Genomic DNA, 15,120 nt, shown 5'->3' on the forward strand with positions numbered 1-15,120 from the left:
AAAGTAATTTAGCCCAATTTTTAAAATTTATTTTATGGACTATATAAATACAAGTGTTATTAATTGCATCCATTTAAAGTAACGCGAAACTGTTTGTAATTTAAATTTAAAAGCTAAGTAATAATTTTAATAGTTTAAATTCAAGATGTATAGCATATCAGATTCTATCAAATTTTCTTTAGTCTCTTATATTAGTAGGGAAACTACCTATATTATATTAAATAAAAATTAATTTAAACTTGTTTTTATTTGCGGATTGAGGGTTATTGATTGGCTCGGCCGGCCAGCCAATCAAAAATTCTCTGAATTTTAGGAAGCTTTATTTGATCATCATGCCTGATCAACATGGTGATCAATATACTTGAAACGGAATTGCAACTTAAACACACAATTAACTTTCGGACATAATTTCGGGAAAAAATTTCATTAATCAATTATCGCTATTTAATTCTCAGAAAAATATCTAGTGGATGCAATTAATAGTAAGGCAGAAGTAACTTTCATATTTTTATTTATGCTAGTAAAAATTTCAAATTCTGAATTATCTAAATCTTAATTATATCATTGGAGATAAGTTTTTGAAATGAACTACTTAAGTTTCCACTCATTCTAGGATATTATCTTTTCAAAAATTAGAAAAAAAAGAAAAAAGAAAAAAAATTAAGTCTATGCGAAATTACCTTCATACTAGTTCATCTAAATATTTGTGCTTTATTTTAAATGTTTTTAGCTTAAATGGAAGGTACCTTTTCATCAATATTAAATTCCTAATTTTTTTAACATTTCATTCGTGAAAATTCAATTTTGCATTCATTTTTCTATTTTCACGAGCTAGTTTTGAAATTTCGGGCATTGGTGTATTCTTGATTGTAATGCACCATTTAAAATTAAGAACTTAGTTATTAATGTTTTAAAATTTTATATTTATGAATTATTTAGTTATATTGTATATTAATTTAGTTATTAAAATTTAACTGTTAACTGCCACGTAGTGTGAACTTGATTAGCATTACTCAGTAGCGAATTTCATAAAAATATTATCAAGAAATCATAAGTTTTAAATAAAAGAATTAAAGTAGGAAATTGTTTTATTTTCGAACGTGAAAATGTATTTAAATACGCATTTATTCATATTATGTAGTATATCAAAAGTTGATTTGCAATTGTTTTGCAAGTTTATTGTAATGATATTGTAAATCCTGTTTGTATTTGTAAACAAAATTGTTAATAAAATTTTCTGGCTTCATATTCTGGCTTTTTTAATGCATAATTACCATGATTTAAGCAAATAATTGAGATGATACAATTTACTATTTCAAACGTTCGAAGAATAAAGATTGGCCGTAAGTGAGACGCACAGCCTTAGATGAAATGTAAAAAACGATGCATTGCCTTTGACATGTTAAGTTCCAAGCCTATTTAGATGCCCATTTCATTCAACCTGGAAAAATTCGATTTTATCGAAATGCTGGTTACCGGAGATTCGTGAAAGGTTGCATCAAAATCCTTCCAAGAACTTTTCCCAACCCATTCCTTAAAAAATGAAATGTCTGCCTAGCTTTCTACTTCAAAAGCCAAACCATTAGCGGTATTACTATAGATTGCTTTCAAATTTTGGAGAGCTCTAATTAAAAAATTGTCCCATTAATTCATACCTTACAAGCCATTCAGAATTTGATGTTTGCAGAAAAGGGCAAAAAAAATTGCAGCAAACAGCAGTCGAATAAATAGTATGAATTCCATTCTTTCGTCAAATAAAATTATTTAAATCAAATCAAATTAAATTACATTAGATCGAGAAATAGTTATACCAGATTTTCATACATTGACTTTCTACAACATCTTGCTTTTCTTTATGTGCTATGCATTCTTTCAGAGAAGCATTTTAATAGAATGTCCAAATTTTTACCTTTTTAAATTTAACCAATTTGATGGAAGTATTATCTTAAGTGGCTTGATTGGAAAAAAGAAAGGAAATCACCATCCACGTAATTTTTCTTAAATATTTTAACTTTGATATTAGAGGTCTTTTTCAATCCCATATTTTCTATTGAAAAATATTCACAACTTACTTACGAATTCTTAACTTTTAGCAAATAATTGAAATATCAAAACATCTAAATATTTTATGTGCGAACGCAACATGGCGGAAAATGCCCCATGCGCCATAAGCCACAGCAAAATCAATCAAATCTAGGGCGGAGTCTATCAAATCTGTTGTTGTAAAGATCTGCCTGTATGTATGTATGTACATCCTCCCGTCGACTGATAGTCATACGAATGTCAACAGAAAAGTTGTCGATTTTTTTGGAATGAAAATTAAGGCGACAAGGTACCTCACATTTTTCTTTCAAATTTTAATGTTTAAAATTATTTGCTTTTATGTAAAATAATACTCTAACTCTCCCCTAAAAATTTTATTAAAAATGTAAGTTTTTTTTTTAATGAGCTTTTTTAAAACCCTAAGGTTTTTAAATATGAAGATTTTTTTTCCAGGTAGCTAATATTAAACTTAGTATGGATTTCCTCCTGCCAACAGTATTTAAATTTTTATAGTTTTTTATTGTAAACACAAAAAAAATCTAAAAAATGCAGAAATTCTGACTTCGGGCCTTTTTTAAAAAAAATCACTGCACACCTTAAAGCTAATTCCATACTAAGGTTTATAAAATATATTTCTGAACATTCAAAAAAAAATTTCACACCTCTATCTCCATTTTTAAGAAAGCCTTAGGCTTTCGAAATGTAGCATATAACAAAAACGGAACATGGAGAAAAATGCATTTAAAGATTTAATTCATCTAAATCATAATATAAAATCTATTCAACTTTCCTGTAACTTTTATAAAATGATTCAAGTTATTCTAAATTGTTTAAAGTTTAAAAAATGCAAAAATTTGTTGAAATAAAATATATTTGTATAATGAAGATATAAAGAAAAAATTAACGAAAGATCAAAATTTCACAAATATTTATAAAACCTTAAAAAATTAATATGCATATCAAAACTGATTCAATGCATATTTCTGCTATTCTGCTTCCTATTTCTGTTACTCAGCTTACTATTTTTGCTTGATCGATGAAGTTGTAACTGTTGAGCGTTTACTCCAAATGACACTGTGGAGAGCCTTAATAGAATTGTGTGTCATACACCGAATACATGGGTCTAATAGCTCCTTTGATGCAAGGCTTTGGTAAATCGGCAATATTTTTTCCAAATGAGCCTCTTTCACAGGTATTTGAATCTAAAAAGTGGGCTGACAACATTGTTTACTCATGCATCAAAAATTCTTCAATAACTTAATAAAAAAATAAAGCTACAGCTCTAAAACTTTTCAGGCCCATTTAGAAAGAATCAATTTATCATATGAGCCAATTAAAAAAATTAGATTTTATTTTAATGAGTTTTCGAGTACCGTTTCGCCTTAAACCAAAAATGTAGATTTCATTTTTAAGAAATTCCAATACTAATGAGTACTTTAACTCTCGTAGATGAAAGTAATTTAAATTTTACAAATTTTTAAGTGTACATAACACGAAGAATTATTTAAAAAAATGTATCTACAAATATAATTTTTAACATGATCTTGAACATTATGAATTTTTATTAATTTGAATTTAAAACAATTTTTAATATTTATTATTGGTTTCCTTTATCGACTAATTGTTTAACAGAATTGAGAGTTGATAAAAATTTCTATTAAATATTTTGTTTTATATGGTCTCAATAGCTTCCTCAACAAATATTTTCAACTTCAAATTTCAATAGACATATCACTTGTAATATTAATGATATTACACAGTTCTGGGGATTGTGCTGAATTTATTTCCTTAATATTCGGTCTGTTTCTTTATTCATTAAATTCTATTAAGACAAAGTCTTGAAATATTATACAAAGGAGCGAAGCTCAAAAACTTTTAGTCCTTGATTCTGAAATTAAGGTTTAATTTCAAATATTATAGAATTCCAAAAAAATTCTTAAAAACATTTCTTATAGAAATCTACTCAAAATGGAAAAAATAAGCCTTACTTTTATCTAAATTTATTATCAACAACTGAGGAAAAGACTAGATGAAATAGTAGCAATAATAAAAACTATTTGAGTTTTTCTTAAAAGTGAAATATATAGGTGTATTAAAAATAGCGAAAATAATACGGGGAAAAGATATTATTGAAAAGATAATTTCTATGTCAGTTTAAAATTCTAAAAATTATTTTAGCGCTATTTTATTTTCGAAAATTACAGTGCGGACCCAAAAAAATTCGAAATTTTCGTTTAATTTTAACACCTGCACACGCACACGCTTTGCGCAGAATAAACCATTTAATTCAATAGACTTAATTTAAATTATATAGAAATCATAACTACGCAATACTTCCTCCAGTATATCATCTGATGATATTTAAAATATACACGTCCCCCCTCCCTTAATTTATCATGTTATTTTCTTTTGCAACTCTAGAACGACGATAATAGAAAATAAAAATGAACATTTCACTTCTCTTTCTCATTGGAACCGAGAACTCGCTCATTTTCGTTACACTATATCCGTAACTGCCGGTATGTTTCGGGTTTTGTTTTGAAATCCAAAGAGAAAATGCCAATGTAAACAGTTTTTTACTCCTTTTTTTCTTTTCTCTTTCCCAAATAAGACAATAATCAATATTCATCATAATTTTATTTAGATACATGTAGACTTAGGTGAACAATTATTTCTGTTTTATATCAGTTGATAGGGGATATTTTGTATAACTTACTGTCTAAAAATAATCATGATCAAACTATTTATCTACATATTGTGTACATTTACTCTGTTTATATTTTATGTGGCTAACACATTGGTTGAAGATCCATACATGGATGAAATCTTCCATTATCCACAAGCATTAAAATATTATAAAGGAATATACAATGAGGTAACATTTGTTTTTGACAAATCTTTTCATAATTTTCGACTTTAATAAAAATTTATTTTGGTTTTTTTAACATAAAATTAACAAGAATGTGCATCTATATTTTTCTCCATATTTTTTAAAATTTTAAATTACAGAAAATGTTTTTAATTAAATGGATAGAAGAAAATTGATATTCAAAGATATTTCAGTATTTTAAAGGGAGCAATTCTAAAAGCATGTATGTTCAAACTTGATATAAATTAACTGTTGCCAGATGATACTTTTTTCCATGCTTTATGCCTTTGATTAGAATTGATCATGTTCTGTGTAAAAGTATTTATTTTCATTGTTTTTAAAGCTTTAAGCATTTATAATAATGACACATGTTTTTATTCATTATTTCACAAGATATTTTCTTCCTTTGATTCTGTAGGATACTAATTAATGCTTTTGGTTTTTGAATTCTTATTGTATCAAGTTTTCAGAAAGGATGTACTTTGTAGAATTGAGTTTGTTAAGCTTTATTTAATCTTTATACCAATAAAAAATAAACACACATTTTTTTTAAAAAAGGCTATTTGTTTCTTGAAGGATTAAATATATTTACTTTCTCTGTATAAAACAATATGCTGAATTTTGATATATTTTTATGAAACATATTTTTAAAATTTTACTAAATATCATACAGATATGTGTTTGATATAATTTCTTTCACAATCCATCCTGCTTCACTTTAATATTGTTAGATTTTTAAAATTTTCATATTTTAAAATTAAAATTTGCCATGAAAACTGACTTATTAAGGATTCCTGAAGTTGAATTTAATCTATGTAAATGAGTTGTTGTTACCAGTAGGATTAAAACAATCTTCACTTTCAGAATAAGGACACTGTAAAATTGCTATTTTATTTTCATTGTTTTTATAACAGTATCTTTTTAATCTAGCTATTACCTGGCTAGATATCTTGCCCTGTCAGAGGTAAGAGAAGGCAGATTTTTATCTTTTGTTGTGTCTTTTACTGTTACATTTGTGAAAGGACTGATTTAGAACCTTATAATTTATAAATGTTATTTTATCATTAAATTGCCTGAATGTTCCAAAAGAAAAAGAATTTTTATTGTCATTTAAAAAATATTCTTGGTATTTATTATTATATTATTTTAATATAAAATTTGGGCTGTAGCATTCAAAATCTTCTAGATAATGACAGTGTTTTTTCCCTGCAAACAAATCTGGATTTCTAATGTATATGAACAATTATTTAATTTATTTTCATCAAGCAATTAATGGCTATGGTAGTATGGTAGGAAGATCTTGGTTTTGGTATTGGAGAATTAGTGGGTTCAAAATACTATTTTATAAATTATAGCATCAACAAAACAAGGAATGTGGGCTTAAAGTTTGATTAATAGTATTTTTAAAATTTTTTTTATTTGACTTCGCATTGATATGAAAGTTTGAAGAATGGGCAGCTAGATCTGGTTTTGTCTTTTATTGAACTCTAATTTCGAAATGATAAGCTTCATTCCAAAATAAATCATAACTTCAAAATAGGACATTAACTAAGGAAAGTAAACACTATATATTAAGCAGGTTTTATCTGTTTTTAAAATAAAAGCTTGAAGACTTGTTGCTAATAAATTAATATGTTTTAACAAGTAAAAAAAAAATCATTTTATAATAATATTTTTAAATTATTTTAGAGAACAAGATATTTATTATTATTTGGATGTTGATAATTCAGGTTAATTAAATAAGGGAAGTGAGTGAAATCTCTAAATTTGATTTAATTGTTAAAACAAAATTATTGCGCATAATTTACTGTTAATTTTTGTAATGAAAAATACATGTTGAGCATTGTAAATCTTTTATTCACATTTTCTGTACTTTCATAAAATTCTGAGGTTAAATATTTTTTTTTAGATTATGCATTAGTGTAATTTTATTTATTTATTTTTTCCTCTATTATTATAGCTCATTTTTGTCTATTATATCCCTAGTGTTGCTTCTAAATGAGGCATCATTATTACTATATTAAATTAAAATGAGCTATAATAATTGAGCATTCTCATGAATCATTAGCACATTTCAAATTTGGTTGAAAAAAGAACACAATATTGTTACAATACCTGTTTTGTTTTTGAAAAAGAGAGCAATGCTTTTTTTGTCTGCTTTATTAATATTCTGTTAGTCTAGAAAAAAATATTCCAAAATATCAAATTGTTCAGGGAGAAATGTTCAATTCCTTGAGCAATCCTCTAAAAAACACCAACTTAGATTTTTTTTTTTTTTTTTTTTAATATTTGTTAACATACGTAGTAATAAAAAATCTACTAGGTAATGACTTAAAATGAAAAAATCATTGCAATCAAAATGGTAAAATGCACCTTAACTCTTGGCATGAAATTGAATACTAACTATATATTTTATATGTGTTGATTATGCTCATGTCAAAATTATTGAAAATCAAAATGTCGTAAATGAAGCTATCTGAAATGCCCTTGTATAGAAAAGAATGAGCATGTAAGTACTTTATATCCTTTATATATTTATTTTTTTATTCATGCCTAAAATTACTCAGTATGATTGCTCTGAATATTGCTTTCCATCGACTTTAAATTATTAAAAAAATATATAAGAAGATGTTTTTAAAGAAAGAGTTAGAAGAATTGACAGAAAAATAATCAAAACCCTGAAGAAACAGAAAATGTTTTGGTTTGGGTCACTTATTCTTGAATTTCATCATTAACACTTTATCTAGTTAAGGTACATAAGTGATGTTAAGGGTAAAAAAAAAAAAAATATGCATAGTTAGGATATGGTCTTATTTATACAATAATAGAGTAGAATAGTAAAAGGATGGTTAAAGTTTTCTTGCTAAAGTTTTTTTTTAAATGAATCTGAATGAATGAATGCCTCTGAAATCCTGATGAATGACTGATGAGTGAGCCTTATACAAAAGAAATAAAATCTGTTGATTCAGTTTCTATACAACCTATGTGGGAAAAGGTTTATTATTTTATGAGATGTTATATGTTTTTTATTTATATTATAAACACCTTATTTAGTCTAATTTAAGTAAGGTTGATATTATAAAGTATATATGCACAAATATTATAATAAATTAAAAAATGAAAATAATTATAAAATATAAATAAATTGTTATAAATTACTTATGTGCTTTTTGTCTTTCAGTGGGACCCAAAAATAACAACACCTCCTGGATTATATTTATTTACTACTGCTATTTTAACTCCTTTATCAAAAGTATCCACATTAAATATCTTTGAACTAGCCTGTTTTCGTTTAGTTAACATTATTTTCACAATTGGAACTTTGTTTGTTATTCACAGAATACTTCAAATCCATCATCAGGTATGTTATGACTGTGAATGACTTAAGATTATTGATATTTTATTTAATTATATTACTCAATGATCATGCTTTTGTTATTCCAGAATGATGAACCAAGAATTGTGTTGCTGTCAGCTTTTAATATTACCATTTTTCCATTGTTGTATTTCTTCAACTTTCTGTATTATACTGATTGTGGGTCAACATTTTTTGTACTCCTGATGTATTACTGGCACCTGAAAAAGTTCTACTTCTTAGCATCTATTATAGGAGCTGTTAGTCTCTTGTTTCGACAGACAAATATTGTTTGGATGTTTTATGTAAGTAAATTTTTAATGTGTATTGATTTTTTTTAATTATTTGGAATTTTTTTACATTAAGTTCATAATAAAAATAAAATGTGTATCTGCCTTAGGAATTGACAAATCTGTTTCTAGATCCATTGCATAAAATTATATGAATAGAAAATTTTGAATATTATTATGGTACCGATTTGCTTTTAAAATGTACTAATGTATATTCCCATTAAATAACATTTCTTATTACTTTAATAAAAATGTATATGGAGTAAAACATGGCTACTTTTAGCACTTTGGAGAAAATAAAAAAAAAAATTATAACAAAATTTATAATTTATATGTGTAAGTCATTCATATATGTCATTGATTAAACAATAACTTGAAATCTGAAATATCTTATTAATTCTTAATGAAAGAAATACAATCTTAAAAATCCCTACCAGTTTAAGTTAATGATGTTTAGATCAGTCAGTAGGAATCAGTTTAGTCAGTAGGAATTGCTTTCATGAAATTCAGGATAAGTAAATATATTTTTAAATGGTCATCAAAATGATCTCCTTACTAAATTGAAATCATTGCTTTTGATCATTGATAAATAATTTTAAAATTTCTATTAAGATTGAATTATTTGAGAGTTACTGGAAAGGACCATAAATTATATATTCTAAGTAGAAATCATTGGAATGAAACTTTCCTTTGTTTGATAAAGGTTATTAATTTCAGTTATCATTGAGCTTTATATTGTTATCCTTTGTAACTCAATAATTTTTTTTTTATATTCATAATCTGTAAATATTGATAACTTGACAATAAACAGCAGTCTATTAATATCTGCATAATGATACAATAACATTTTCTGTTATATATTTTTTATGTAAATATATTTTCCTATGCAGAAAATATTGATTTGCCGTAAAAATAATATTTTGTTCAAATATAGCAATTATTTTGTGTGTATTAGAAACATAATTTAGTGTAATGATTCACCATTTAGTTTATCCTTACTGCCAATTTAACTCTTCATAGATTATGATTTTGAAGTTGAATAAAGAATAGTTAATATAATTATTTAATTTTTATGCATCTTCTTTCTCTTACTCTGCAATGTATGCCAAAATGACTCAGCCTCCTGTGCTTCTAGTTATCTTTTTTTTTGTTGTTGTTTGTTTTAGTTTACATTTTTTTCAGTACTTCAATTAAAATATTGGATGGAATTATATATATTTTTAAATTCTTTCATTGCAAACTTAATATATAATGTATTTGGTCAATATTTTTACTTTATGCTGTATTTTGTCATTCGGAGAACCCTCATGTAACACAACATTTCTTTGACATTATTTTACATTTAAAGAGTCAGAGAGAAGCATCTTGCAACAAAACATATTATAATTAAAAATGATTGTGGTATTTGTATGGTTGGAATTCTTAATTTTTTTTTTTTTTTACTACCAAAACTGGAATTTCTATATTTATGAAATGTAAATTCTCTATTTTTAAGAAATATAGATTCTTTATTTAATCTCAGTTTGTGTTTTAGAATGAATATGCTATCCAGGGATTAGTTATAAATATTACTATATCAATTACAAAAATGTAATAGTATAATATCTTTGAATTTACCTCAAATATGTACTATTATTTAAATATTATTATTTTCGATAAACAAAAGTATAAATGATGGTAAAAGAAATTTATTAATATTATTAGTTAAAAGTTTGGATAGTTTATAAAAAAGTTGGAAAACTTTCCAAATGTTTTTAGATTCCATTAGCCTTTCTAGTAGCAATTTTTTTTATCAAATACTTGTTTATATGAATACTTTAGACTTTAATATAGTAATTGAAATATTAATTGAAAAGCCATTGATTTTGTCTGAATATCATTTTATATGTAATCTGTATATACAATCTTTCAGATATTATTAATTTTTTTTAAAAAAAGTTTGTTAACAATAATTGTAACAATTATTTTAGAACTATTGTTTATGGAGATAGTTGTAACAATAGTAATTGTGCAGCAATTGTTAAAAATCATTATTTGCAAAGATAATTGTAACAACAATAATCATGGAAAAATTGTAATATATATATAAATGGTTGTTTTCTACAACAATTATTCTATGATTATTGTTGTTATAATTATCTTTGCAATTAATGACTTACAATGCAACGATCCTCAGATACTCAGCTGAGTGTTTTGGTTTGGTTTTGATGTCTTTTAATGCAAGAGCCTTTCTTGGCTAAGCAGTGCCATGGCTTTGATTAAAAGTTAATAAAGCACCATCAATAAAAATGTTTAAAAGTTTGCAACATTTATAAAAATAAGTAAAACTGTATAAAAAAAAATTAGTAACATTTGCCTTAAATTCTTTAAAATGGCAATATAAAGAAATACAAATAAAATACAGAATGTATTATCAAATACAAGGGACAAAACAAATAATTTTTAAGAAAGTAAAAATATTTGGGTGGTAATTTTCATCTATCAAGTCTTACATTATTAGGGACAATGATTTGAAAAATTGGGCACGATATTATTATAGTTAAAAGTAGGACTTTGATTAAATTATAGTTTACAATAAAATCGGTATGATATTTTTGGGCACTTGGGTCCAGCTAGTTGCTAATGACATCTGGTCTATTATAAACAGTAAGAAAAATATAACTTTTTATACATATTCTGTTCAAAATTATTTGAAATCTATGTTACACTTTTCATCATTGTGATTTTCAAGAGTTTTTGAGTTTTTTTAAAATGTAATTGTTATCATCTCTATAAAACATTGTTTGAGAAAGATAAAAATATCCACTTAATGTTACAACTGCTAGAATATGTCATTATAATTTAAAGATAGCAATGGCAAACAATATGATGTATCAGTTTTTTAATTTTTAATTTTTGAAAGATTTTGTATGCATTGGAAAAATGTTTCAAGGTTAAAGATATCTAATTAAAAAAAAGTCTTTGTTATTGATGTGTTGTAGTAATGACAAAGAAAATATTAAAGCTATTAATGTCATATTTTTGGCAAAAATTCCTTTTCATTCTCTTAGTTTAAAAAATGTTTAAGCAGATTTTTATTTTATTATTAGAATTTAACCTTTGTGGATAAAGTATTCTTGTTCTTTACAAGCAGTGCTTGTTTTGTGTTTCAAATGATTTGGATTCTCGTATAACATAATTTCTTAATAACTAACAATCTTAAGGGTATGACTTGTATGACAATTCATTAGAATTTCACCATTGCATTTCTTTTGAATAATATTTTAAAACCTTAGACAATATCATATTTATTATGGTAAAATTTTCAAATAATGTCAGATTACTTTATAGCATTAAATTATTCAGATTGAATGGCAGTTATTCCTAAATGAAATCCTAATGAATATTTAGGTAATATTTGAATGATCTTTCTCTCAGAGACACTTGGTATGCAGGTTTTAAGATTATAGCTATTTTTATAATTTTGTATGATAATAATAGTATAAGTTAATTTTATTTACCACTATTGACCGTTTTGGCAATCAACTTATTTGCACCGAAAAATATTGATGCATAGAAAAATATAAACATAGAATTCATTCCTGAGCTTTCAAGAGATGTACCCAATAAATATTTGTATTTCTCTTATAATTTCCTAATACATTTTCTTTTGATATTAGTTGAGATTTGATTGTCATTGTACTGCATAAATGTTGGAAAGGTATCATTCTTTGGAACATTTCCCCTCTTGTTGAATGGTATCCCATGATTTTTCATCCTTGTTTATATTTCTTTCTTTGTGAGTCTATTGTACCTAAATGCCCAATTTTGCTTAGATCAATAAAAATTGACATATTCAGATATGTAGCAAGAGTAAATGGTGTCTGTGGCAAAATTTATTTTGTCCCCCCCCCTCTCCTAATTTTCATTTGTTGCTTACCTTGAGTAAATGACTTCTGATATATTTTCTCATTGTATCTCATTATTTGCCTTAAAAAAGAAGTGTATTAATTGTATAACTTTATCATCTTAATCACATATCTTTGGCAAATATAATCAATATACATCTTTGGCAAATTTTTTGGTAATTAACTGTTGGTTACATCCTCCTGCTGGTGTGGTGTGCTGTGGAGAGGGGGGTGCCAGCTCAGGTGTCGTCCTTGTCATCTGACCACAGTTCAAAATTCCGTCCCAAAATAGCCCTAGTGTTGCTTCAAACAGGACGTTAATATAACTAAACTAAACTAAACTAAACTGCTGGTTACAGTAAACTTGGCATCTTTGATAATCGTTTTGGTGAATTATCATTGGTATGTGGTTAATACATAAGTACGTAAAAATCTATGCAAATGCACCAACATTTTGTCACTATGATACCTCCATAGGAAAACACCTGGAGCATCAATATCCTCGTAGTCACTTGGTTGCTATGTCCTTTCCTTTTGTTTCCAGGGTAAAATATAACCAGAGGGTCATTCATTCAGAGAATGGTTAAGCCAGATGTAGTGAGGTTAATTGACAACAACAGTAGCATCAAAGTTATTTTTGAAGTTAATCAACATTTCATCTGGTGCTCCAGTGTGCTCAAATTCTGTTTATGTGCAAACTGCTGGAGTAACATAAAAAGTCTTGACAAATATAGAGATGTAATATGCATCTATTTCACTAGAGGGAATTTGTGATTCTACTTAGCAATATACCATGCCAACCCAAAAATAAACGAATCTTTCTTAATTTGCAAACATTAAAAAATAGCAGATTTGCCTCGGGCTTCTAAGATGGGAAGGAACCTCAAGCATATAAATGTAAAAAATTTATTTTCCTAATTGTCAAATAAGTAAGACGTAAAAAATGAAAATTGTATTAATTATAAAATATTAACATTTTATCAAATATATATTTAGTTACTTCCCTGAATGGCTGCTTTAATGATATTGTATATATTTTGCAATATAGAGTCATTATAGATAAATGAAATCAAATAAATTTTTTCAAAGTTATTAAAATAAAAAATTAAATTAATCATTAACAATTTAAAAGTGTGTTGAAATGTGAAACTAAATTGTCCAGTTTATTAAAACAGGGATCTTATATTGTTCACTGCTTAGGGTTAAATATGCTCAGGTATTTAAATTTGGCCTCATCATTACCATTTACCACCACTACAATTTACCATTTCTCTTCACATATTTCAGATATTTTAGATTTACAATGTTGATTAGATTTTTTTTTTTTTTTTTTTTTTTTTTGTAGAATTCAATATTATTTTTTAGTTAAGCATTAGCAAAATAATAATAAACTTAATTTTATTACAGGTTGCTGCAGAAGCAACATTACCAGCTTTGCTTGAATTATTTAAAGAAAGATTGGCCAAGAAAGATAAAGATCCAAATGATGTCTCATTATCTCATTTGAAAACATCCATGCTCATAGTTAAAAAGAATTGGATGCAAATATTAAAAAAAGTATTTGAAATTAATCTTGGTTACATTCCAGTTGCTATTGCATCTGTAATTTTTGTATTGTATAATGGGTCCATTGCTTTAGGGGATAAAAAAGCTCATGAAGTCTGTTTGAACATTCCACAGTTATTTTACTTTTTGCTTTTTACTTTATTTTTTGCCAGTCCATATTTGATATCATTGACTAAAGTGAAAAAGTTTTTAATTTTTGTACTTGCAAACAAAATACTTGTTTTTGAAATAGTTGCTACTGCATCATTTGCAGTTGTATTTATGTCTCATGTGCATCCATACTTATTAGCTGATAATCGTCATTTTACATTCTATATATGGAGAAAAATACTAGGGCGAAATTTATTTTTATCACTGGCATTGATACCTTTTTATATATACAGTGGCTTTGCTTTACTGATTTCTTTTGAACATAAGAGTATTGTATTTAAATCAATTGTTGTATTTTGTATAATTATTTCAGTAATTCCACAAAAATTACTTGAATTCAGATATTTTATAATTCCATACATTATGCTCAGAATTAATTTGAAAGTAGAATCTAAATGGCAACCTTTTCTAGAATTTGCTTTGTATTTTGTTATTAACTTCTTGGTTTTGTATTTGTTTTTGTTTCAAAAGCTGCCTTGGGAAAAAACTGAAAAATCTGTTCGGATTATGTGGTAAATTTTTGTATAATGTTAAATTGTTGTTGTTTTAAAATCATGATTTATTTAATAAATTATTTTTGTACATATTTTTTGTAGTTTAATTTTATAGCATCTTAATAAATATATTAAAACAAAAATCCAGTGATGAATCTTTGAAACTTCAAAGGTTGAAATTTGCAATGTGTTCTTATTTGGAATTAGAAATACTTGGGTGATAAAATAGCATGGAATTTTTTTTTTTCTTGTAATCTGTAAAATGCAACTTGAATACTACTTGCAATTCTTAGAAATTTCATTACATTTTATTCCTTTTGAGAATACAGAAAGTTAATCATTAATAAAATTTAAAAATACTGTTAAAACAATGATTTTTGGTATAAAAATATATTCGGCGATTGTAGTAACCTAAAACTATTAGAGATTGACTTATATTTTGCATTTTTTGCCTCGGAAATTAAGA

At 25.8% G+C, this 15,120-nt stretch overlaps 1 protein-coding gene across 3 annotated transcripts; it reads left to right on the forward strand.

The window, feature by feature from the left end:
• Positions 1-4,563: 4,563 nt before the first annotated feature.
• Positions 4,564-14,695, forward strand: LOC129988384 (putative Dol-P-Glc:Glc(2)Man(9)GlcNAc(2)-PP-Dol alpha-1,2-glucosyltransferase). Of its 3 annotated transcripts, none has more exons than XM_056096607.1 (5): positions 4,564-4,607; positions 5,843-5,876; positions 8,094-8,273; positions 8,357-8,572; positions 13,852-14,695. In XM_056096607.1, exons 1-5 carry the CDS (start codon positions 4,600-4,602, stop codon positions 14,674-14,676), a joined length of 1,263 nt encoding a protein of 420 aa, XP_055952582.1. In that variant the 5' UTR covers positions 4,564-4,599; the 3' UTR covers positions 14,677-14,695. The 3 variants fall into 3 exon arrangements, with proteins under 3 accessions (XP_055952582.1, XP_055952581.1, XP_055952583.1); XM_056096608.1 differs by lacking the exon at positions 4,564-4,607 and adding an exon at positions 4,792-4,918 and having other exon boundaries at positions 13,852-14,694; XM_056096606.1 differs by lacking the exon at positions 5,843-5,876 and having other exon boundaries at positions 4,564-4,918; positions 13,852-14,694.
• The last annotated feature ends 425 nt before the right edge of the window (positions 14,696-15,120 follow it).

The sequence above is a fragment of the Argiope bruennichi genome, chromosome 10 (assembly GCF_947563725.1).
Source record: "Argiope bruennichi chromosome 10, qqArgBrue1.1, whole genome shotgun sequence".
Classification (NCBI taxonomy): Eukaryota; Metazoa; Arthropoda; class Arachnida; order Araneae; family Araneidae; genus Argiope; species Argiope bruennichi.